This window comes from Felis catus, chromosome A1 (genome assembly GCF_018350175.1).
Source record: "Felis catus isolate Fca126 chromosome A1, F.catus_Fca126_mat1.0, whole genome shotgun sequence".
Taxonomy (NCBI): domain Eukaryota; kingdom Metazoa; phylum Chordata; class Mammalia; order Carnivora; family Felidae; genus Felis; species Felis catus.
Genome location: NC_058368.1, coordinates 105757175 through 105784475, shown reverse-complemented (window position 1 = coordinate 105784475; position 27301 = coordinate 105757175). Strand labels below are relative to the sequence as shown.

Below are 27301 nucleotides of genomic sequence, written 5' to 3'. Positions count from 1 at the left end.
TCTGCAGGTGTCTTTAGGTCTATAATGGGTCTCTTGTAAGCTGCATATAGATGAGTTTTATCTCATATGGGGTTGTGTTTTAAAACCCCACACTTCAGAGATTCTGCAGCTTGGATTCACACCGACTCTTGGGGTGAGGATCTCACTTAGCAATGGCCAGGTACCACCTTGCCCCAGAAAATGTTTGTGTGATCCTGCAGTGGTAGAGGTTCAGAGACTGGGGCAAAGGACAACACACAGCTGGTGCCAGGTTTTACCGCACTCTGGTGCCTTTTCCCAATTGCAGCAAATTTGCCTGCTCTGTGGGGTCTGCTGGTACCTTTGCCTGTGAGGAGGCCATATGGCCTCTACCAAATGCGTTTCAAGCAGGGGAACCACTTCTCCCCATGTATCACATGGACCCCTCAGACCCCACTGCCTGCTCCCCGCCCTACTTCTCACCAGAGCACCTCCAGGCACTGAGCTTCCAGAACTTCAGACTCTGCACTCCACTGTTAGTACGATCCTGGTGGTAATGAAACCCTCCCTTTTCTTCCTATCAGTGGTTTTGGGGAACAGATTTCTTGTTCAATCACTTGCGAGTGTTTTTACTCTTTGTCTCTTTTTCTCTCCAATTCCTTTTGGGGGAATGTATTTTCTGCACTTTCCCAGTGCACTGCTGTCTCCCCTCTGCTGTTCTTTTTCCCCCTCTCCTCTGTCCTCTCTCCACAAAAACAGCTTCTTGCTCTCTTCAGCTTTTCTCTCAAGTTATGCACATTGTTGTGTTAATCCTCAGATTAATTTCCTAGGTGTGCAAAAATGGTTTGGTGCTGGTCAAGCTGTGTTTCAGGGAGGAGATAAACTAGGGGTCTCCCTGCTGCCCCACCATCTTAATTCCTCCCCTGATAAAGTTTTCTTAAATCAAGGGTTTTACTGTATTAAGCCAAAATACATCTTGAGATCCTGAGGGTTTTATAATTACATCTCAATGTCCTAACGCTTAACAAGAAAAAAAAGGGAACAGAAGATATTAAATTCTTGCATTTTGGCCAAGTCCAAATGGTTATAGCAAATTTAACTTTGGAATTTCCTGACTTTTTTGTTGTTCAAATTGTAGGTTTTACCCAACATTAAAGGAGGCTTTCAATTTAATTTCCCTGTATTTAAATGTTTAAGGCAGTTGTGGAGGGCAGAAAGGATGGGAAGAAAGAAAGCTTCTGGAGGACATAGTTTTAACAGCTCACCACTCAGTTGTTAAAAATATTCTCCTCTAGAAGCTCAGCATCCTCAATTTAAGTCTTCATTGTTTCAGAACTTGTAGAGGATTTCATCTTACTTGTTTAAAAGGGTAACATGATGTTTCCACCCTGTGTAAACTGGAAAAAGAGAGAAAGGAAAGGAAAGGAAAACCCCTTCTGGTAAATATCTACGCTTCCCAAGAAATACCATTGGGGGATGCAGACCAAAAATGTAAGCTCCTGTTGTTTGCCTGGGTATTCAGTGACTTTTATGTCTTTTGAAATAGCAATAGCTTTCCAACTGTTGTTTTAATCTTAGAAAGCCCAGTAATGCAAGTGCCTCTTGCTGCTGTTACTTCATGCATCAGTTAATCCAAATGAGTGTTTAGAAAGATGCAGTATTGATTTCAAGCCAAAAGAGAAGCATTTGTTACGTGGCTATAGAAGTGGTCTTTTTAAATAATGTCATTATTCTGCCTAAAGAGACAAAAGAACTTTTTTAAAAAAGTTTGTTTATTTTGAGGGGGAGGGAGGGAGAGAGAGAGACAGAGAGAGGATGTGCATGGAGGAGGGTCAGAGAGAGAGAGAGGGAATCCCAAGCAGGCTGTGTGCTGTCAGCACAGAGCCTGACGTGGGACTCAATCCCATGAACCATGAGATCATGACCCGAGCTGAAATCAAGAATCAGACGTTTAACCAACTGAGCCACCCAGATGCCCCCAGACCAAAAAAAATAAATAAATAAATAACAAAAAAAAAAAACCAACAAAAACAAAAACAAAGCAGTTAATTAAAAAGTCCCTTTAGTGCTCATTAAGGTTAACGCACAGAGACTATTTTAAATGTACTTCCTTAAGATTAATAACAAGAGGAAAGAGGGACTACGAAGGAATATATAATAGTACTATAGTGAAATGCTGAGGTACCACAAGCATATTGATAGTAAATGATAGACAGCATCCCTGTACAGTGGATATACAGTGGATTGGGGTATTTTCCATCATCCTAAAAAGATATCTTTCCCTTTCTATCTTCATTTTGAGCTACTGCCCTCTCTTTTCTTTCTTTTCCACATCAGACTTGGGAATTATCTACAGTTAGGCTCTGTTCTGACTTATTCTAGAACCCTCTGCCGTCTGTGCAGTCACGTGAAACTCATTTCATCAAGATTACCAGGTAGGCTTTTCCTACTCCGTAGCTTGCCTGGTATTCCTGCAGAAAAAAATTATCTACATGCGGTTGCCTGCCCCCAGCCCCCATCACTGGAGTGCCTGTGTCTGTCTCCTGTATCTCCTTCCTTCGTGTACAGCCTCCCAGTAGGCCTGTACACCACCCCACAGTTATGTCAGCCGAAGCATGCACAGATATTGTCTGTAGCACCTCCGGACCCAGCCTGTGGGTGTGTACCTTACCAGTGCTTCCCATATACCTCATTGCACTCCTGAAGCTGGGGCCGCTCTTGACTCCTCCCTTTCCTGACATGACTGTCCTTTCTTCCCCATTATCTCTTGGATTACTGAGGCACCTTTCTTTGGGATCTCCCTATCTCCTACTTGTCCCACCGTGGTCCTTTGTCCACATTGTAGGCACAGTGATCTTTCCAAAGTCCATGGTTGGCCATGTCCCTCCTGTGTTTGAGTCCCCCAACTTCTTGATAAAATTCCTGCATGACCATCCTCTGCTTTCCTCTCTAGCTTCCTTTCTTTCTATGCACTCTTTGATTCAGTCCATCAACATTTACTTCCTCAAATAAATCATGCCCTTCTTGCCTCACCTTTTGTGTGTGCTCTTCCCTCTGCCTGGAAGACAGTACTCCACTTATCTTCGTAGCCTGGTGGGGGCCTGTTTTCTGACATGTTTTGGTGTGACTATGAATGTCCTGTGGAAGTCTGTCCTAACCCATTTCTCTTCTGTGTTTCCCTTTCATGCTGCGCTGCTCTTTGCACTGCTCATAGTATTGGTCACACCACATTGACATCAGGTATAACTCTGATCTCTCAGCTACCAGCGCCAGCTTCTGGAGAAGGAGTCCCGCAGACCCCAGGTTTCAGCTCTGCTCACTGCTATGAAATTCTGTTTGTGTCCAAGGAAACATTTATCTCGTGTTTTGCAACCAGCTGGGTCTCTTGTTTTATTTTTATTTTTTTATTTTTGTATGTCATCTGTCACTATTATGTGATTGGAGCAGAGGGGTACCAGAGCATCTTGACTGGAAGTCACAATCTGCATGTTTAGTAAGCCTTCCAGGTCATTTTGTGTGTGTGTGTGTGTGTGTGTGTGTGTGTGTGTGTACGTTAAAGTTTTGTAACATCTATCCTTTATTTTACCTAAAAGACTGAAGCTATTTGACATGAACTTATTCAACCTCAGATTCTCTTACTACAACCCTGTTTTCCATATTTCCTGCCTTTGATGAAGTGTCTTCCCATCTTTCCAGAGCAGAATGTTTCAGCTCTGTACTTTATTCCATCACCTTTCTAAGACTCCTGACTCTTGCTGTTAATTGGCTCAGTTTCTAACTTGTGTCTCTTCTCTTTCCTGACTCTTTGTCTTATCTACAATCAAGGCCATCTACATCAAACCTCTGTCCACTTTCTCTTTAGTCTCCTGTCACTATATTCTTTCTGACTTTGTTCACTGTGAAGTTTCCTAAAAGCATAGTCTGTAGCAGCAATCTCACTACCACCCCACCAATTATTTCTTACCCCTTTGTAAAATTGCCTTTGTTCTCATGAATCCTTCGTAGCATTTATCATTCTTGGTTACCCTTTTCCTTCTTAAATATTATTCCTTGATGTCTTAGTTTCCTAATTTTGCTATAACATATTACCAAAAACTTAGTGACTTAAAACACAGAGTTATTTTTTTACTGTTTGGAAATCACATGTCCAGAATGGGTCTCACCAGGCTGAAGTCAAGGTATCAGCAGGACAGCCTATTCCTTCTGCAGTGTCTAGGGGAGAATTCATTTTCTTTACTTACCTGATTTCTAGAAACTTCCTTCGTTACTGGCTTGTGGCCCCCTTCCGTCTTCAAAGTTAATGGTGTAGCATCTTCAAATCTCTCTCCGGATCTGACATTTCTACATGATCTCCCACTTATAAGAACTCTTGATTATATTGGACCCAGGACCAGATAATCCAAGACTGTCTCCTCATCTCAAGATGAGTTGATTAGCAATCTTGATTCTCCCTTGTCATATGAACTAACATATTCATAGGTTCCCAGGATTAGGACTCTGACTTCATTGGTAGAGTCACTGTCCTGCCTGTCACATTTGACCTCTTTAATATATAAATTGTTAAAAAAAATGAATAAATAAAATTTAAATCACTTTTCAGTAATCCTGGTGATCTCTCTTTTCTTTATTTTCTTCACTCACTTCACACTGATGGTTTCATCTGTGTTTATCTATAGCTGCTGGTCCCTTTATAAAGATCTACCTTGGATTTTCAGCTACTTTCTAGATATTATTAGCTCAAAATGTTAGTGATGAAACCATCAACTTCCCCCAAAATATTTTTCCTTGATTTTATTAATTTTGTTAATATAAGTTCAATAATGAAATCTTACCATCCCTTTCTCTTATTCTTGCTTTGACTTTCAGGACGTTTCTTTCATTTATTATTTCCTTTCCTAGTCCCCCCTCATTAACTGCAGCCTGGACCATGTTATTATCTCTACTGTCCCTGCCCTGTTCTTACCTTAGCCCTGTGTTTATCAACATTGGCAGATATTGTTACCAAAAGTAAAATTATTTTTATTAAGCTTTTAATTTTAATTCCAGTATAGTTAACATACAGTTTTATATTAGCTTCAGGTGTACTCTTTAGTGATTCAGCACTTCTGTACATTGTTCAGTACTCATCGTGTTAAGTGTACTCTTTAAACCCCATCAAAAGTAAAATTCTGGGGCGCCTGGGTAGCTCCATTAGTTGGGCATCCGACTCTTGATTTCAGCTCAGGCTGTGATACCCAGGCTAGATGTATACCCAAGTGAAATTAGAGCATATGTCCACATAAAACTGGTACCCAAGTGTTCATAGCAGCTTTATCCACAACAGCCAAAAAGATGGAAACAGCTTGAATATCCACCAACTGAGGAATGAATGAATAAAATGTGATATATCCATACAATGGAATATTATTCAGCAATTAGAAGGAATAAGGTACTAATATATGCCGCAACATTGAGAAACATTGAAAACATGCTAAGTGAAAGATGCCAGTCACGAAAAACCATACATTTTATGATTCCATTTATATGAAATGTCTAGAACAGGCAACCCTATAGAGACGGATGAGTTGTTATTAGTTGTGGATTTTTTAGTTAGGTTACTTACTCTCTGAAGCATCGAGGCAGGTCAGGAGAGTGCTGGGATGGAAGTACTTCTGGGGGAATGAACATGTTCTAAAAATAAGTTGTAGTGGTGGTTGTACAACCCTGTAGATGAACTAAAAAACCATTTAATTTTTCACTGTAAGTGGGTGAATTGTACTACCATATAATATTATATTTCAGTAAATCTGTTTATGAATAATCAGTGGAATTCTGAGTACAAGTAATACACACCATACTTTCAAAATCTGAAAAGGGGAAAGCAAACGTTAATTTTCCATTACAGCTTATTTTGCCATTTTGATAATGACTGTTGTCCTCATAAAGGCTTGAAGAAGGTAGCCATTTGTTGCACTTAAAATTTAGTCATAAACTTAAATAGCATATTCATGGTTCAATGTAAAATGGAAATACACTTTTTTCCTATACCAAAAAGAAAAGTATGCAGACTAGACCAAATACATGTAGTTCCTTGGCATTGATGGAAATAAAATACAAACACTTGTTTAAAACAAAATGTCTTGTTTTGTTTGTTCTAAGTTCTCTGTAACATAATTGTTACAGGGACTGCTTTATCATATGATGTCCATATTGGGATTGACAGAATCTCTAGGGCAATGTTCTTAGAATTCAGTGATATCTGAGATCACACTTAGCACTGCTTATCAAATTATTCATTATATTCTGCTTAGAGTAAGATTTACAGTAAATGTTGTAAATGTTGGTTGACAAATATGAGGTTCTGTGGTTTGGCAGTCAAATCTATCAGATGGTTTTGCTTAGATCTAATTCTCTTTTAAAAAAAAATCTGTATTCAACTTCTTCAAATTTCCAAGCTCTTTCCAGTCCTTCCATGGCACACCCAACAACCCTCTCCTTTTGACAGTGTTGTTGCTCACCTCCATTCCTCATACTCTCCCTCTTCTCTCCTTCATTTTTCCTTCCCAGTCTCCTATGCTGACTTTGCTTCCTTTGGCTTTCTTTTGTTATATGGTGGTGGTTCTCACAAGTTCCCTCCTTAGATTCAACTCTTTTCATTCATGTATCTTCTTTGGACATCTCATTTATGGTTACAACTTCAAATATAGTCCATTGAGTTGGTGATAAGTAACAAATGTACATCTTTACCCCTTATATATAAGTTTCAATTTTGTAGCTATGTAGTTGGAATTGCTGCCCATTTCTCATAAAAATCTCAAGTTCAAAAAAGCCAAAACCTGGCTTAACCTCAAAATGTTCCTCCATGTCCCATTCTCTGTTAATAGCACTACCATTGTCTCCCTCGCTAATCAAGCTAAAAGTTTACAATCCTGTTGCAAAAATCCTGTTGATTTCTCCTTCCTCGTGTCTCATGAATATGTATTCTCTTCCTCATCATAAAGCCTCCTCCATGCTGTCATCACTGATCACTGGACTATTCATTGTCTACATTAAACACAAGAATTACCTTTCTAAAATATTGATTTGCTTACATAATGTTTTTACTTAATTTAAACTCCTTCATAGACACCATAAATCACCTCCGAATAAAAGTCAAAGTCCTTGGGAGGACTCTCCAGGGTTCATAGTATGGCTAACTAGCTAAACTTCTCTTCTGTCAACTTCCTACCCATTCTGGTATACTTTCCATGCTCCAACTGTGCTATATTTTCAGATATACTCACCCATGCTGGTTTCTATTCTTGTTGTTCTTTATTAGTCTAAAACTGACTGCATTCTACTTGCCACAGTAATTGGTTCAGGACTCCAGCCCTTTGCCAATCAGCATATTCTCCTGGCTAAAGGAATATAGATCAAAACATTAGGACAAAAGAGAAGATTTGCGGGTGCTCGTGGGAAAACGTTTTCTCTCTCCTAAGAGAAAGCCCTGGGAAGAGACACCCTCTCTTCTAACTAGATGTCCTAGTCAAAGGTCTAGGCTAGAATTGCTACAGCCTTTTTGCTCCCATCAAGGAAGGCAGTCTAAGAATCAAGTCAAAGCACAGAGGAGTGCATAGTTGAACACATCTCAGAGAAACTGAGCAACAGACCTTGGCTTAAACCAATCCTGACGTCCATGCCTATGGACATCCAAATACGTAAGCTGTTAAATATTTCCTTTATGTCCATTTAGACCAGTTTTTCTGATATCTGCCCACAAAAGCCTCCAAACTGATAAATAAACTTAGAAAATATTTCAAGGGAATGTGGGTGGAGGCACATCAGATATGCAGAGGATGAATGAAACCAACTCCTTTTATTAAGACTTTGCCTCTTCCTGTGAATACACTCCTCACCCTTAGACACACTTATGTATATCTCACCATGCAGTGTATACTTTATATTTGCACACATCCTTCTTACCATAAACATTAATGATAAATTTAAATATTAATTGATGAATAAATATTGGGCATGACTGCATTGAAATGCAGAGTGTTTTGGTCAGTTAAAAATAAAGCACTGAATTTTAAAAATTAGGGTAGGGAGTCTACCCAAAAATGAAATAAATTCCTATTTTTCATCTAGGATTCCTAAATACTTGAGCGGGAGCCTTTTACATACAATTACTTGGAAGCTAACTTTTTTAAGGTTTGTAGTTAATTCTAAGAATTTTGAAACATGGAGTTTTTGTACAGTAAAATATTTAACACAAAACCACAAATTTAATATCACTCCATGTGTTCCTCTCTGTTCGAGATTTTTTAAGGAAAAAGAAAAATGTCAAACATCTTTCAGTTTTCTACTCTTTGTTGTTAAGGAAGGTATTTGGAAATAGAGCACAAAGAAGCTCTTTATTATGAAAGGAAATGCCTAGAAATAAGAGTTAATGCTTAAATGAAGGACTTAAGGTTTCTAATTTTTAAGAATTTAGATCAATCCTGGTCTTCATAAGTGCCTTGACTGTGGGTATGACTTTAAAGGATCCGAAGGCAACTTGTGGTGTTTCACCTTTGTGCTGCTTCCTACTTTACTGTGTTCTGTTCTCTTTTATAGTGTTCCTTATCCTGGAGTGATTGATCAATATATTTGGTGATTAAAGTGTAAATTTCTAGCCTCCTTTCTGTTCTGAATCCACGTTCAGTTTTATTAAGAAGCACTGCACTTAGATAGCAGTATAAGATGCAATAGGTCCTAATTTTGCACACATGGTTTCATTTTGTTGGATTAAATCTGATGGTAACAGCACCACATTATGTATTTGCTTCTCATGAAGTCAGTTCATGTTAGAATTCTGCTCTCTCTTAGAGAGAGAATTCCCAATTCTCTCTAGGGAATTGGTCAATTTTGATTTGTACCACTGTGCCTTCAGTGGCTAACTGCTAAACCTCAAATGAAGATATTATTTCAGGGAATGTCTGAATCTGATAAATTTTTTTATGAGAACATTCCAAGAAGACACACAGGCTTATAGTTATTTCATGACGCAGCTTGTAGGCAAGAGTAACTTGTCAGACTAAATGGGGAAAAAAAGAATGATTAGATTAATAGAGGAATTCAAAAAAGAGATTGCCAACCGTTTCTGAAAATTGTGGGGTTTAAAATTTCTTTCCTTATATTTACAAGAATATAATTTTTTCCTGTTTTGGTACATTAAAAAATATATATGCAAATAAAAAAAAACAAAAGAATCTAAAAGCTCAGGTTTGCTGGTCAGTAATCATCCACGTTTATGACTTTTCCCTGTATTCATTGGTCTTTGTGCTTTAAAGAAGATGGCCAACTACTGGGTTTCCCTTACAATTGCTCATTTCCTTGTAAATGTATTAGCAATTAGCTCCCAGTGTACCTAATTGTAGTTTTGTTTGACTTTCGACCTTTCTCTGCTTACTGAACTAGAAGAAAAATAGATTAAGGCTTATGTAAATGGCCAGGTTTTCTGCTTTAGTGAAAGCTTAAAAGAAAGCAGACCTTTGATTAACGTGTAAGGGGATAGACTAGTCCCAGCATTGAGTAAGCTGAACGGGTAAGTGCAGGGAGGTACAATAGGAAAACTGGACACCTCCCAAAGCCTCCCAAGTTTGCCCTCTGCCATGTTTCTGTATTATTCTAGATTTAAAGTTAATTCCCAGAATGTCAAATATACCCATATTCAAATGGAAGTACGAAAACATATCCTGAAGCCAAATAGAAAAAAAAAAAAAATTGTGCTGCCTCTGTTGGCTCAAATAATTAGTGTGAAAATTAGCTATAAATTTTTAAATGTATTTAGTTATTCCACATTTTAAAATGTAATCCCGTATGTGTTTTTTAAAAACCGTAGTAGGATAATTCCTAATTGATGTAGAATGGAAACTAAAACATTGACATTTTTACTTATTTTCAATTTAAGTTGCATTTGGGGGGGAGAAAAGGATATAGAGTTTTGCTTTAGTTGGCGTTGTTTTACTGCCATGGGAGTTTGCTTTCATCTCAGTTCCCATAGATGTGTGTGAGAAATTCTTCAGGGTCTGAAACAAGAATATATTCAGGGTTATATGATCTGACCTAATCAACCATGAGTACTCTGATACTCTTTAAAAAAAAAAATCCCTTGTAAAAGCTATTTAATGGAGGCCTTTCTCAATCATCTTTTCCTCCTTCCCTTGATTAGACATCGATGAGTGCAGCGTCATTCCTGGGATATGTGTGACTGGCGAATGTTCCAACACCGTGGGAAGCTATTTTTGCGTTTGTCCACGTGGATATGTAACCTCAACAGATGGCTCTCGGTGCATCGGTAAGCCTTGGATTTTTGAAGGCACAATACAGTGCTCCTTTATAATAACAGAATAGCCCAAACACGTATGAAGATGGCAACGATTATAAAACCATTGGGTAAATGGCTGAAAAGGTTGTTTAAAATAAATGGTACCACTATTGAGGGATTGATAGACCAGGTGCTCTTTGCAAAGACTTCAGTTTCACAAGCCATCTGGGTTTGTTTTATGTTGTCAGAGTCATTTTGGAAATGAAGAAAGACTTCCTCAAGACATTGCTCTTGGCCAGTGCTAGACACAAAAAGGCCGGAGAAAGATTTTTTTTTAATCTGCCTTGGAAGCCGGGATGTAGTAATTAAAGTTTCTTTTGTTGCTATGCATTCATTATGAATGCATGTCAGTGTCTTATTTACTTAGAGCTTGTTTATTCTAGTGAAAATAATTATTGCAGAAAAGAAATTGACACCTTTAATTTTGTGTTTTAAACATATTCAGAGTAGAGCCAAATACATTTGTATGTTTTCCTTTGTTTAGACAAATGAAACACTGCTTCTCAGTTATGATGTAGGTCATCCTTTATTGAGCAAAGCTTAAGCTTAGGGCAACCATCCAACAGTGAACATGAGGGATGGGGATCCCTCCTTCAAAATACTGTGTTGTCATCCTAAATAATAGAACAACAACAATGGCTGTCATAGAAGAAACAGAGGTAGTGGTAGTGAAAATAATAGCATTTATGGGGCACCTGGGTGTCTTGGTCAGTTGGGCATCTGATTTTGGCTCAGGTCATGAACTCATGGTTCATGGGTTCGACCCCGTGTCAGGCTCTGTGCTGACACCCCGGAGCCTGGAGCCTGCTTTGGATTCTGTCTTCCTCTCTCTGTTCCTCCGCTGCTCACACTCTGTCTCTCTCTCTCTCTCAAGAATACATAGAAATTTAAAAAATTAAAATAAATAATAGTTACCATTTATGAGACACATGCCACATGCAAGGCATTGGACAGCTATCTTATCTCATTATCTCATAGCTGTGGGGCCTTGAGCAATACACTGACCTGTCTGTATTTCAGTTTCTTCTAGTAAATGTACAATAAAATATTCTTTATTGTTTTTTTCCTTTTTTTTAACTTCAAGTTAACATATAGCGTAATAATGGTTTCAGGAGTAGAATTTAGTGATTCATCACTTACGTATATCACCCAGTGCTCAACCCAACACATGCCCTCCTTAATGCCCATCACCCATTTAGCTCATCCCTCCCTCCAGACCCCTCCATCAAACCTCAGTTCTCTGTATTTAAGAATCTCTTAAGGTTTGCCTCCTTCTCTGTTTTTATTTTATTTTATTTTTCCTTCCCTTCCCCTGTGTTCATAAAATATATTGTCATTACGAGGAGGAGAAGAAGGATATATATGCCTGCACTGGACCCATATGTTATGTAATCCTTGTAATAGCTCTGTGTGATATGTGTAATTATTCAGATTTGCACACGATGACATTTGAGGTTCAGAGAATTTAAGTGACTTACACAATAGTATAGAGCCAATAGATGGAACCAGTGTTCTTATCCAGATTGCTCCAGTAACACCTGCATCTGTGTTACTGCCCCACTATGCTGCCTCCTTACCTACTTTAAGGCAGTGGATAACCTGTGTCTAAATATCAAGGTCTTAGTCTGAGTGGTTTCTTTAGCACCATATGAACAATCTGCTTTAAGAGGTAGGATGTCTGCTTCTAGCCTTCCTCTCCCCTCTTAGAGTGACAAGATTTGAATGATAGTTGTTTGTTCTTTATGAATGCATCAAAGTTCCTATCTTACGTTAGGTCAAACATTTTATGTGGAATATTAGGTCTATAACATGGAGAAAATTTAATCAGTTTTAGGGTCAGTATGCCCATTGATTCACTGCATGTAAGTCTAATGTATGTAACATAATTTCAAAGTCAGCGGTCAGTGAGAGTTGAAAACTAGTAAGAACTACCCCGACTGGCTTGATTTTCTAAAACTGTGTAGGAAGATACTGTGTGTACACACACATCCACACATTCACCACCTTGAAACAGACATAGACCCAACGCTGTAGGAGAAATAGCCATTTGGAAGCCATCATTGAACATCACTTGCTGGATGCCATTGACCCTGGTTTCAGGAAACTTATGTTCTAGAATATGGCAAGGTGAAAAAGGGAGGCTGGAGACGTAAGCGACTCTATTATTGTGAAGTTCTGGAAATCCAAGTAAGGTATTTCATTTGGTAGGCACTGTAGAGTAATTGAAGGCCTTTGAGAATGGATTGGAATGGAGGTTTTTAAGGGGTGATAAGGGAAATAAATTAGTTAGAAAGAAGAATTTGACGCAACAAATGTTAGTCTTTTATATTATATTTCCAAATTACATCCTCATGTTTGATTTTTTAAAATTTCTAAATATTTTAGTCAACAATTTGTGTTCATTTTTTTTTTTTTTTGCATTGAAAAAGAGGCATAGTCTTTGTTATATTCTGATAATCAAGATCAAGATTCCCAGTTATTTATGGAGGTTGTTTCTCTTTGGTGTCAGATATTTGATTTACTTTGAAATTACCATAAACTCTCTTCATCTCTTGCCTGTCTCTGTAAAGTTTTAAGTCTTTACCTGAACATTCAAAGCCCTTCAGAACCTGGTCCCAGCTTTTATTCAAGATCCATTGCTAATAGCTTGCTGCCTCAACACTCACATTTCTGTCACTGCTGTACATGACCAAACTGCCATACCTTTGTCCATGATAGCTTCTCTTCTGAAGCATCTTGATGTCCCCTCACTGTGCTCATTAAAACCTGACTCGTCCTCTGAGTCCCCAGTTAGATGTCACATTTTCTTTTTGGGCACAATTAATCAGCCCGTCCCATAATATTTTTCATTTCCTTCATTTCTGGCTTTCTCACATTGCACAGATATTTACACTCTATATGTCAGTCAGACTATAAGCTCCATTGGTTCTGCGTTATGCTGCTCCCTGGGAGCCTCACATGGTGACTTGTGTAGTCCTGTGGGCTCAATAAATCTTTTACGAATGGATAGAAAACCAGCAAATGGATGAAGTAGATGATGTTGGATGTAAGAATTTTGTGTTGATTAATAACTGCTTTACATCATTTGGCATCCTGCTGGACGTGGTGTGTTGGGGTCCAGGATGCCCCTAAGCCTGCTTAAGCTTCTTTTTTTTTTTTTTTTTTTTTTTTTTTTCCAACGTTTATTTATTTTTGGGACAGAGAGAGACAGAGCATGAACGGGGGAGGTGCAGAGAGACAGGGAGACACAGAATCGGAAACAGGCTCCAGGCTCTGAGCCATCAGCCCAGAGCCCGACGCGGGGCTCGAACTCACGGACCGCGAGATCGTGACCTGGCTGAAGTCGGACGCTTAACCGACTGCGCCACCCAGGCGCCCCAGCCTGCTTAAGCTTCTAAGAGCTGAGGCACTTTGAGTCCTGTGCTAAGTGTGAGACTCTCCATTCATTTCAGTGTTGACATCCTGACCCAGGATCAAAGGAGAATCCCCTAAGGAGGGGAGAATGACACTCCAAAATTATAAAGCCATATTTAAATTAAGTAACCACCTTAAAACATTTTTGAGTAACTGTGTTACATTTGGAGTAAGGATGTGTTTTCCATATATGAAAAAAAAAACAAATCTGATGTTTTAATGTGTAAGAGATCTTTGATTTTAATTTTTAAAAATTTGACTCTGTATTTTCTTAGACTGTATTTGTTTATGATTGAATTATGTATGTCCTGGATATTTCTCTGCTATTTATTTTATAACCACATGCATACTGACAATAATGAGTTGGCTGGACTAAGAACTTTTTTTTTGAGTATGAAAATGCATGTTATCTCCATGAAGGCTTAATGCTGCCATAATTTCTTATTCTAGTTAACAAAAATATCCTGAGTCTATACCACATTATAAAGCATCAATAATCGCTTCTTGGCCTTTTGTCTAAGATCATGGGTAAAGCATCAATAAACTGCCTTTTTTTCTTTTATGGGTAGGAAAACAGTTTCATATGACAGAAGAATTTAGCTGGGCATTTTAATTTTAAACTAGGATAGTTTTCCCATTTTACTTTATACTAAATATGAAAGTCAAGTGCCTAATTTAATTTTATCTAGTATGTTTTATCAAGTTTTCTTTTTAATATCCAGGACAGAGCTTTCTTTTCAACGCAGAGTACTAACATACGTCAGTTCTAAAAAGAGTAGAAATATGCCTCATAATCTTTTTCTTAGAAGCATTTTTAATAGCCCAACTTAATGACCTTTGTGTCATTTTAGAATACTCTGGCATTATTGATACCTAATTTCCAAATTGTTATATAGGCAAAGAGAGTGATTGCCAGGCAGCAATGAGTAATTAATGAATTGATAAGAGCAGTGAGCAAATTCTGTATGCAAGATGACGTGCCTGCTGCTGTTATGAACAGAGCCAGCAGGGACCTTGAGCAGAGATACAAAAGCACCAGTCAGCAGCAAAGCCAATGAAATTCAGAAAATGAGAGCGTTCAGAAATCTTATAGCTACAACATCCTAGGACATTTTCTTGAGCCTTACAAACGTTTCAGTGCACTATATTGCCTTGGAATATTCTTAAGGAAACAAAACCTGAAAACATAATGTGAAAAAAAAAATAAGAAGAACATTTGAGGCCATAGGTGATTAATTGCTAAATCGTTTTGTAGGCACTGGATGCTATAAGTCAAAAATTCTTGAGGAAATGGGCACTGGCGTAGACCCTGGCACACAGGTAGGCGCTTCATAAAGGGAACAGAGGTTTGCCAAGCAAAGAAGAAAGGCATGAGCAAGACACAGAAACTTTGTGTGAGGGGCTCTGGAGAGGGTGCAAAGAGTTCATCTGAGAAAGAGAGCTGAGGGGAGGAAATAGTTGGAAACAAAACAAGGCAGATGGTTGAGATAAAGATTCTGTTGCTGAGGTTCTTAACTTCTGTGCTGAGGAGTATCAAATTGATCCAGAGAGCAGTGAGAGTGACTTAAGAATTTGAGCAGGACAGAGACCAGAGACGAAAATCAGTGGGGGAAAAACATTTTAAAAGAAATGAGAAAGATAGAGAGTGATGACCAGGAGATGCTCTTTCTAGGTGGCCATGGGTGTTGATCACATGTGCACGTGCCTATTTGCAAAATGCTTGAGAGATAACCCGAGATGCCTAAAAATGTTTAACTAAAGGGAGAAGGGGAGACAGAGAAGCAACAGTATACTGAGTAGTGTTTTACCTTTAACTTCAGAATCATGTAGAAGACAAGTGGTGGAACAGGGATACTGGTTTTAATTAGGAAGGAATGTCCTAGCAAGAAAAGGGTTATATAGTTAAGGAAGAAACACTTCATTATTTTAAGGAAAAAAATAAACCTAGGAGCCACAGTGCTTCTATTTCTTTCATTGTTCCTTGTTCCCGTTAGCCTTGTGTAATGGAAACATGAAAGCATACACGGAAGTATTTTAGGAATAGCAAGAATCTGCAGAATTAATCAAGGGGAACCCAAGTTGGCCCCAGATCATCAAAGAGGCAGGTGCAGTCCTCCAGTATCAGGGGATGCAGCCTGAGACAATGGCTTCTATTTATTGACCACCTACGATCACTAATATTCTGACCTGAGCTAACCTTATCAGTGTTTTCTGGCTGAATCCTTCATTTTTAAAGAGCAAAACTCATTCAACAGGAGATCTATTTATTTCGAGGTACAGTCCCCAGCTTTTACAAAGTTTTCATCACATTGTGTAATTAACCATTAGTTCTCTTAAATTAAGCTTCGAGTAAATGTCAAGTCATGAGAAAACACTGATAAGAGTACCATTATTTTGCTTCAAGTTAGATCCATATTTTAATCAGAGAAGATGAATTGCTTCCTCTTCCACAGTGTGGCTTTAAATGAGACTTCATGTAAACCTTGCTCAGGAATGTGGTGAGGGTGATAGGAGATTATTGGAAAAATAGGCTTGTTTTCATTATTTCTGGCATATCACTCCTGCAGTTAAACATATATCAAGCGTTAGAAGGATTTGTCCTTGTTGTATAATAAATCTGCCTCATCTGCCTTCATCCCTAATAATTCCCTATTTCAAGGGATGGTGTGCCTAGACAACTCTTAGTCCTACTGAGTGTCCCTTTTCTATCTAGATATTCTTGCATGTGACACGTTTTCAACCCAGTGCTTTCCCAAAACCATGCAATTTTTGTTATGCAAAGGAATGAGCCTCTGGTTTGGTTTGTAACATATTTTTAGGGAGACATTAACTATGGGACATCAAACTAATCTGTATTTTATCATAATATGAATTTGACTCTAAGGGTTGGAAGTAGATTGCCTGCTTCTCTGATGTTATTAGAAGAAACTAATCATAGAATTTATGAAAAAAATGTATGATTTATTTTCCAATCCTCTCTTTCTGTCCTTCCACCCTTTCACAAATGACATGGTTTCGTCCAATACATATCTTAGGGCTGAGTAGAGATTTCCAAATCATGTAAAGCAGTGGTTATTTATATTAATCGAATTTGAAGACCCCCTTGGACACACAGAAAATTGCTTTTTAGGTCCACTCAGGATGATAATTCATTATCTTTGAGAAACTGCATTATAGAAAAGCAACTGGGCATTTAGTAATCATTTTAAATGAATTTGTGTTTTATTAGTCACAGTGAAGTCTCCATATATGAGAATCACAGTAGTGCCTACATATGGTGAGGCATTTTATACTGATTTTTCAGTGTTCACTGTAAATACTGATTTGTAGACCTCTCACAATATCATTGCAGATTGCGAAAGTCTGGAACTGGTATAGATTCCTGATGAGCACCTACTCATTTTTATACATATTACCTTACTTCCAGTGTGATATTGTATTTGACCCATGAGTTGTTTATAGTGTATGGGGTTTCCATGGTTTGCGAGTTTTCCACATGGGCTTGAAAAAGATGTGTTTTCTCCAGTTGTTGAATAAATCTGTCCACTAGATCAAACTTGTGACTTGTACCATTCACATTTTTTCTTTATCTACTGAATTTTGTCTGCTATATCTGCCCATTACTGAAAGAGGTGTGTAAATATTCCACTGTGATAGTAGAGTTCTCAGTTTCTCCATGTGGTTCTTTAAGTTTTTGTGTATATATTTTGATGTTATGTTACAAAGTGAAAAATATCTAAAATATTATGTTTTCCTGGTGAATTGAACCTTTTTTTCTTAAAAAATTTTTTTTTTTCAACGTTTATTTATTTTTGGGACAGAGAGAGACAGAGCATGAACGGGGGAGGGGCAGAGAGAGAGGGAGACACAGAATCGGAAACAGGCTCCAGGCTCTGAGCCATCAGCCCAGAGCCCGACGCGGGGCTCGAACCCACGGACCGCGAGATCGTGACCTGGCTGAAGTCGGACGCTTAACCGACTGCGCCACCCAGGCGCCCCTGAACCTTTTTTTCAATATGTATTGGCTTCCTAAAATTGTTTTCTTCTTGATCTTTTCCTTAATACTTTATTTTTGTGTATTTTATTTCATTGTGCATCACATGTTGTGAGTGGGGTTTAGAGGGTTTAAATATGTGCCTGGTGTATATTTTTCCTGTCAATCTTTCTTTTTCCTTAGATTGTAAATATATCTCCTCTAAACAGCCTAAATATTAAAAAAATATTTTTTCACAATCTGAAAATCTTTGCCTTTAAATTGAGATTTAAATCCATTTGTATTTATTATAGTAACCAATCTGTTTGTACTTCTCTTACTGCTTCTTATTTATCTTTCTTTTCTGTTACTTTTTTTCTCTTTCTTGCTCTTTTTTATTTATTGGTTTCCCTCCTCCCTCACACCCCATTCTTTTAAATTTATTGTTTAGAAATTATATACTTCCATTTCTGTTGTTTTAGCAGTTATCCTAGCATTTTAAGGTGCATATGTAACATAAAGTCTAAAAATAATATGTATTTTACTCATACAAAACAATGAAAGAATATTAGGATGGTTACTGCACTTAGATCTCCCCCTCTCAACTTTTAAAAATTCTAGTCAGTTGCCACTCTGTTTGAAACAAATTATTATTTCTGTGTAATATTACAGAGTTTTTTTTATATATACTTGCATATCTAATTATTTTTCCTCATTATTCCTTCATATATTTCAAACCTTCTATTTGGAATCATCTTCCTTTTGCTTGAAGCACCTCTTCTAGAATTTCCTTTAGCAAGAATATTTTGGTAGAAAATTCTTTCTTTTTTTTTTTTTTTGTTTATTTATCCTCGAGAGACAGAGACAGCGTGTGAGTGGGGGAGGGTCAGAGAGAGAGGGAGACACAGAATCTGAAGCAGGCTCCAGGCTCTGAGCTGTCAGCCCAGAGCCTGATGTGGGGCTCGAATTCACAGACTGTGAGGTCATGGCCTGAGCGGAAGTTAGAAGCTTAACTGACTGAGCCACCCAGGCGCCTCAGAAAATTCTTTCTTTTTATGAGTTCCTGAAAATCACATTAATTTTCTCTCTGGAAAGATGGTTTCTTGGGATACAGAGTTTTAGGTTGACAGCTGTTTTATCATAGTATACAGAAGATGCAATATTCCATTGTATTTTAGCATCCATTGGTGCTATTAAGAAGCCATTGATTGGTTCAAATACTCCTTGGAAAGTAATCAGTCTCTCTTTTTAGCCATTTTTAACCTCCTTATTTTTTCTTTGTGGATCTGCAGTTTCATAGTGATGTGGCAAGCTGTGTATTTCTTTTTATTTTTCCCACTTATTGGACATCATAGATCTGAGACTGTCTTGGAACTTTGTTAGAACGGTTCTAAGATAGTATCTGTTAAATATTGCCTCTTCCCTAGTACTTTCTAGTCTCTTACTAGATGCATTTTACCTTCTGATACTCACCGCCATATTTTTTAACTGTTTTTTCATACATTCTCCACGGCTTTGTCTCTCTGAAGTACACTGAAGATAAATTACTCAGATACGTCTTGGAGCTCACTAATTCTCTTTTCAGCTATGTGCAGTATACTGTTCAATACATCCACTAGGCATTTTATTTCAGTTATGATAGTTTTCATTTATAGAGGTTTCACTGAAAGTTTTTAAGACTGTTCTATCATGGTTTATGGACCCCTTTTATCTGTTCACAGTTTCAGACTTTAATTGCCTTAAGCATATGAAATATAATTTATTTATAATTAATATTTAATTAATTATCATTAAAAGCAGTTACAAATTGTCCACCTGTCCTGACCATTCTCATATCTGATATCTGATGTTTATTCAGCTGCTTTTGTTTATGTAGCCTTGTTTCTTTTTTGTGTTATTTACTCATTTATTTAGCTATTTATTTTTTTGTTAGCCACTCCTGTCTCTTGGGACTTTGCCTATGAGAATTCTTTGAGACCTGCTTAATATTAAGTCCTAATTTTCTGTATTTTACCTTTGTCAGTTGCACGGTATCCCTGCCTGAGGACCTCTATGTAGTATATTCTTACTTTGAAGTTTTTCAGACCGCAGCCTAGTATGAATTGAGACACCAAAGTGTCTCTGTAAGGAAGAACTTGGAGTTAAGATTCTTAGGAGAGGTTTTTTGTTTTTAGTTTAATTTTGTTTTGTTTTGTTTTTTAACCTCCACTCAACACTGAGTTAGAGACAGATAAGTCTCTTAGCTTCCCTCCTGTACATTATCACCTTGTCCTAAGTATATGGGTCTTTGGAGCCCTTCGTTTATGAGGGAGTTTTCTATTACTTTTTGTGTTGGAAGGGAGAATCTGGGCTTTTTATCTTTTATTTCCTGGACCCTGTGAAACTATCAGGGCTGAAATTGAAAGTCTCCAGAGTTTTGCAGAAGCTGTAAATCTGAAACTTAGCTGTGCACTTACCTCTCAAGATCCTGTTTTCACTTCATTGTGAGACTCTGTTTTTCCCTTTCTTTCATGCCAGCTGGGTAATGTAATGTATTTTTAAAATACTTTTTCATATTTTAGGCAGGATCTTTAAATTGGGAGGGACATTCAGGGTAGCTAATCCACCATTCTGCTGGGAACACAACAAATACTGTTTTATTTAATTCTGCCACAAACCCTGTTCCGAGAAGAAGAAGACTTAAATATAGTTGCAAAATCAAGCAGTAAGATTTTGATGGAAGAACTAAGTCTTCTGATTCAAGGCCATGGTTTTGCTTTTTTGTTGTTTTGTTTTGTTTTCTGAGTTTTGTCTTTCATTTTTTCCTCAAACTTCATGGTACAAGCTCCTCCTTAACAGAATCCTTGAAGACAGAAATACATTCAGCCTACTTTGTAGTACCGAGTGTGTTTCGTAACTGAAATTATTGCTATGAGTTTAGGACTTTCTAATCTGCCTTATCTTATTCTTGAGAAGTGTAGCAATCAAGTAAATCTAGGAATATGATATCTGGGGTTCCTGGAATAAATATTCCAAAAATTAATTTCCTGGATCATTTTTGGGAATAGACACCTACCTGTGAACTTATTCCCAGTGGCAGTCTGTCCAAGCCCAGCTTGGAGAGTTCATGAAATGTCTGCCATGCAGTTTGCATGCATGCTTCAAATTGAGTACTTTGCTTTTGGGCCTAGTGACTTCCTTTTGGGAAATGAAAGGAGGTGTTCTGATTCTTAAAGGCAGTACCTTAAAGCCATTTTAACAGTAGCTTATTTATTTTTTGACAGTAGCTTAGAAGCATCCTGAGGTATACTACAGACCATTTGAGAAAATAGTATATTTGTTTCAAAGTCTGTATCTCGTACAAAACAATTTAAGCTTTACCTATTAATTGGACTTTTTGGCAACTGCTAGATTCATCTGCATCAGTGGAATGCAGCTCCTGATCGCCGTGGTACGCATTTATTCTTGCCATCATAGACAAAACTTCTTTGAAGCTTCTTGATAAAAGTTGAATCATATATAATAAACCAGACCCACAATTTTATCTCCATTGGGTACCATAAAAACAGTTTTAGTTTAAGCTCACTGGGTTTATAGATGATACTAATATTTTATCCCTGTGCAATTTTGCATTTTATGTTCTCTTCTGATGACGTCTTCCAGACTTCATCTACTGTTTTGATCCATTTGCTACTCTGCTGCCAGGGGACCTTTTATTGTAATCAAACTTGATCGTGTCAGTGCTCTACTCCCAACACTGCAGGATAATGCAAAACTCCTCACCATCACAGTCCTGCCAGGCCCCATGGTTACAGCCTGGTCCTCACCTGACTTGACTTGTCACCACCATTTGATATCATTTATTGCCCTAATTCTCAAAAACGTCTTGTCCCGCCTCATGGCTTACAACACATGTGTACACACCTCATTCATAGGTATGTACCTTGAGCCTGACTGTCCCTCAGGGTTCCAGGCTCCTGTATTCAACATCCCAGAGGTAACATGTTTTAGAGAAGCCTTGTACTATGTCCCCGAATCCTGTTTTTCCCCTTGTCTTCCTGTCTCAGCTGTCTAAGTCAAAAACTTAGGAAATTTCCAAGACTCTCTTAATCTCATACCCTACTCCCAAGCAATTCCCCCTGGGCTGTACCTTCAAAATATATCTGCCATCTGATTGCTTTTATCATTGTCACTGCTACCACCATCATCTGGGTCCCCATTTTCTGTCACCAATTCCCATCACTGTTATTCCTGCACTCACCACTGTCAACAGCCAAAGAGTTCTTTTTAAAAATGTAAACCATTATCTTTCCTCTAACTGAAAGCATCCAGTGACTCTTACAGCACTCCATATAAAATTGAAAAGTCCTTCTCTAATGGTTCACGTGGTATTGTGTTTGGTATTTCTCTGAGCTTAGAGTCTTCCACTCTCCTTTTGTGTTCCCTTCTCTGGCTGCGTTGGCCCCTTGTTTTTACACACATTGAGCACATCCCCTTCTTCTTCTTCCAACTTCTTCCCTCAGATAATCACATGGCACCTGGTCTCATACCATGCAGGTCTCTGCTCAGATGTCACTGGCTCAGAGGAGCTGTTTGTGATCAACCTTTCTAGAACAGGAGCTGTATTGGTCAGGTATTGCTGTGTAACAAACAGCCGTAAACGCTCAGTGGCGAACAGCACTGTGCGTCTGCAAGTCAGCTGGAGATTGGATAATCTAGGCTGGAATTGGGCTCTTACTTTCTTTCAAGCTCTGGCTCTATAATACGGGCTCACATCTGCTTTGTGTCTTTCATTACTGTATGCCTGGGATATGACATGGAATAGGTCAGTGAGTATTTGCTTAGAAAATGAGTAAGGGAATGAACAAATGTCATAGAAAGCAAAAGAACAAATAGGTATAATAGAGGTTAAGTAAGATTACCTTCACTTAGCCTCTTCTAATATGTAAAGTAATGGATGTAAGAACCTGAAATAATTTTTCCACGCCTTCTCTTTTGTTTCCACATGTTCAGATCAGAGAACAGGCACGTGTTTCTCGGGCCTGGTGAATGGTCGCTGTGCACAAGAGCTCCCGGGCAGAATGACAAAAATGCAATGCTGCTGTGAGCCCGGCCGCTGCTGGGGTGTCGGAACCATTCCTGAGGCCTGTCCCGTCAGAGGCTCCGGTGAGCAGCTGCCTGCTTTGCTTGTCTCCTCAGGATGGGCAGTGTTAGGAAAATCAGCAACAGTAATGTACTTTGCTCTTCTGAAAGTCCAGTCATATGTGTATTCCTCTCTCTGTCTTCAGTATGACTAGGGTATTTTGGGGAGGGATAGGGCAGCATTGTTTATTTGGGATCAGTTTTTATTATATCCACTTTATTAATATCAGAAAAATTCCTGAAAGCTGATTATGACTGGTCTTTGAGTAGTTTTAAAAATTATTCTGAACATCAGTATTTCAATTCATTTTAGAAATCTGCTTATCTTTCATTTCAGAGCTATGACTGTCTTTGAGTAACCTCCATTTATATTTTATTTCATAAGTGCCCCTATTTTCTAGTAACCCAATCCTTGGAGATATTTCCTCATTTCTAATGACCTGAATATTAAGAATACAAGGGTAGAAGGACACCTGTCATTCATTTTACTATATTAACTAACCATATAATTGAGGTTGTATGTGGAAATTACTTTAGGTTAAATGGGAAGTAACTCCTCTTGTTAATGTGATATGAATGGTAAATTATAATTAATGTGTATCAGTTACATATAGGCATTCAATATGTCTTATTATGTAGCCTTTATGTTAAACTGTAGTATTATGAAAACAACTAAACTATGTGAACTATTCTTCTAAAGATAGGTGTCTATATGTACTGTTATGGAGAAAAATACTAAGGCATATTCCTTCAAAATCTCTAAGCTATCCAGCATCAAAATTGAGTAGTAAAAAGTGTTAAAAAAAAAAAAAGTACCAATAATGCATAGTATATAATTTTGGAAACTAATGGTCTCACTAGTAGTATTAACCCTGAGACAATTGCTTCAGTGAAATAATCTTCATTTCTACTGACACAGTGCCCTAATTCTGAGAACAGATAAGAAAATAAGGAGATGACTTATAGGCTTGCTTCTTTTCTCTCAGTTTTAATACTTGGGAAAATAAGGCGAAGATTGAAAAGCTGACTAAACACTGTCTTCTGTTAAAATCCATATTAGAAAAAAAAGTATTTTCTGAAGCCACCTTAATCACGTAAAGAAAAGAAAGGAGATAGGAACAATGTGTAGGTGCAATGCTGATGAAGTTTTCATTAAAACCAAATATAAATAATGAATCACTTAAAGCTTTCGTTTTCATCCACTTAACAAAATTTCTTGCATTCATAGTTATATCTGGAATTTTACAAGTTGCACTTGGGGAGATAAAATCAAAATGCACATATAGACAACTCTTTGGTTATACAACCCAGTTAAAATATGGCAAATAGGTTTTAATTTTTTTTCTGAAACATCTCTACCATTTCCTGCTACTGCTAGCATTGAAAACATTTATCAAGATAATATCTTACTTGTTCAGACCAAATAATAGAGATAATCTAAAATAATCTTACAGTAGAGAGATGGTTTTTATCGTGCAGAAGGTCATCCATCCATGTTTAACTGATGTTTTTTTCTTCTAGAGGAATATCGTAGACTTTGCATGGATGGACTTCCAATAGGAGGGATTCCAGGGAGTGCTGGTTCCAGACCTGGAGGCACTGGGGGGAATGGCTTTGCCCCAAGTGGCAATGGCAATGGCTATGGCCCAGGAGGGACAGGCTTCATCCCCATCCCTGGAGGCAATGGCTTTTCTCCTGGAGTTGGGGGAGCTGGTGTAGGAGCCGGAGGACAGGGGCCCATCATCACTGGACTAAGTGAGTGTTCACTCTTTGTGTAGACACTTCAGTTTTCTGCCTTAAATGATACTTTAATACCTAACATCTTTTTCAGAAGGGGTGTGTGTGTGTGTGTGTGTGTGTGTGTGTGTGTGTGCATGTGCATGTGTGTAAAACTTATTTCAAGATCTAAAATAATGTAGTAGTAAAAAATTCTTAGGAAAATGCTGTTTTTCTCTTCCATAAGCTTTCTAAATTGGAGACAGGAAGAGTGACCCGAGTTCGCTTTGAAAATAAAGACAAGAGCATGGTAACACTCCAGTCCAGATGACGCCATTAAAGAGCATGTTTTTGGTTCCAGTGTATTTCATTTGGCCGTTTGGAGCTGCCCTGTTCATACACCCCTTGAATTATTTTCCAGGACCATTTTTCAACTGAGATAAACTGAATAAGTCTTGCTCTTGCTCTGTGCCTATCCAAATATTTTAATGAAATATCTTTCTTTTCCTCACCCTTTTTTGTTGAATAACTTGGGCTTCCAGCCAGAACTGGCATTGGCGTACTTGACGTTTAAGTCCATTCTTTTTATAAGAACTGCTCTTGCTAATAATATTTAATGATGTCCTACAGTGTTCTGTTTATTCTTTTTGGCATGTGGCCTATTTACTATATCTGAATATTCAGCACAGTTACAAAAAAAAGGGGGGGGGAATGGAAAGCATTCAAATGTACAGTAGAACATTCCTGAAATTTTGAAAAGACATCATTATGGGCAGGGTTTCCAGATGTATAACTTAACAAATGCAAGTTACTACCATGTGTCTCAGGAATATCTTTTAGATTTTCAACATTCAAGTTTTAATGTAGAATAATGTGAGCCTTTGATATGTGCACCTGAGTGGACTATGAAATAGCCTTTTAAAAATCAGCTTTAATAAAAGCAGTGCATGTTGTAATGATGAAACACCACTTGTGCTTTCTTTCTGTGTAGCTATTCTGAACCAGACAATAGATATCTGTAAGCACCATGCTAATCTGTGTTTAAATGGACGCTGCATACCTACCGTGTCTAGCTACCGATGTGAATGCAACATGGGGTACAAGCAGGATTCAAATGGGGACTGCATAGGTAAGCTCATGATTCTTTAACCCTTCTGTGTTTTTTCATAGCTTTAGGAACAAATTGGACCGGATATCATTAAAACAAGAGTCTTTTGAAGCAAAGCTAATTTCCAGCGTGTCTCTGCTGTGTGCATGGTCTTCCATAGGCTCTTTCAAGAATCTGCCACTTTTTCACATGCTAAATATTCAGATTTCTGTCTCTGCCTCTCTCTTTCCTTCCTTCATAGCTGAACAGCACTGGATATATGGTAGTGTCGTCACCGTGCAGAAGAAGGTGCAGATTGGGAGGTTACAGTTGATGAGTCACTTTTGGACATATGGAGTATTAGGTATCTGGGACATTGAGTTATAAGGGTCTAAAGCTAATGGGAGTATTCAGAGCTAGAGTTACAGATCGAGGCATCAGTGAAATTCAGGTGACTGTGAGAACCGTGATGGTGAGTATTGTCACCCAGGCTGAACGAACCCCAGCAGGAGTAGAAAGATAACAGTAGCACTGTGGCTGGAACCCTGTGCAATAGCAGCATGGTCCCATAAACAAAACCCAGTAATAGTTGGTGAGATAGCCAGATAATCCAAAAGTATTATGTCACTGAAGCTCCACAGGGGTACCCTTTGAAGAGAAAAGTATCGGCAAGTGAGAAGTATGGCAGAAATATCATGAGGACCGAAAAATCTTTTGGATTTTATGATGAAGAGGGTTTTGATGATCTCTTGAGAATAGTTTTAGTTTAGGAGTAGTTTAGGGAATGGTTGTGTATATGTTTCATGATTAGTATAACCCTAAATATACCCTATTTGGGTTCACATCTTCTGTTATAGCATACAGATGACAAGACCAGGAACAGATAGTATCATAATTTTGCCAGGGCAAACTGAGAAGTTTTAAGTGCACTATGATTATGAGGGAAGATGTGAGCCAAATGTGATGTTTTGGAAAAACCAATTATTGTAAACTAATACAGAGCTCTAAGATCAGAATGATTCAGTGAGGCTTACCTCAGGATCCTCATGTACAGTTGCACAAGTTTTGCGCTGCACAAGTCTAGAGGGGCCATTCACATAATCTATATAAATGTCTTACCCTAGGGTTTTACAGGAGCCCTGGCTTAGCTGATACTCCCGGACACTGGTTTAAGTGATAGACCAGGTGATTATTTTGGGATCACTGTGAAATACTGATATATTTATTATTATATGACTTGTAAGTGACTTTCCTCTTAGAAAACATGATTATAAGCATACAATATATAAAATCTTGTACATACATACAAAATCAATTGAAACATGATTGACTTTTGTTTAATGTATATTTATTTTTGAGACAGAGAGAGACAGAATATGAGTGGGGAAGGGGCAATGAGAGAGGGAGACACAGAATCCAAAGCAGGCTCCAGGCTCTGAGCTGTCAGCACAGTGCCCGACACAGGGCTTGAACTCACAAACCATGAGATCGTGATCTGAACTGAAGCCAGGTGGCCAACCGACGGAACCACCCAGGAGTCCCATGATTGACTTTTTTTTTTTTTTTTTTTTGCTACTAATGTTTGTGATTCATATGTCACTGCATGATTCACTAACAAACAAATAAAAATAGGCCAAAAGTTAAATATTTTGTTTCAGTTAGCCACAGACCACCGTTTAGTTCATATTAGCACCCAGGTGTACTT

The 27301-nt window shown here is 38.1% G+C and overlaps 1 protein-coding gene across 1 annotated transcript in view; it reads left to right on the top strand.

Annotated features, from left to right (window-relative positions):
- Positions 1-27301, top strand: part of FBN2 (fibrillin 2) — a 259016-nt gene that overhangs the window by 115483 nt on the left and 116232 nt on the right. The window contains exons 8-11 of the mRNA XM_003980732.5: positions 10130-10255; positions 22665-22817; positions 24315-24548; positions 25501-25638. Coding sequence (XP_003980781.2) covers positions 10130-10255; positions 22665-22817; positions 24315-24548; positions 25501-25638 — 651 coding nt within the window. The remainder of the gene's footprint in view (positions 1-10129; positions 10256-22664; positions 22818-24314; positions 24549-25500; positions 25639-27301) is intronic.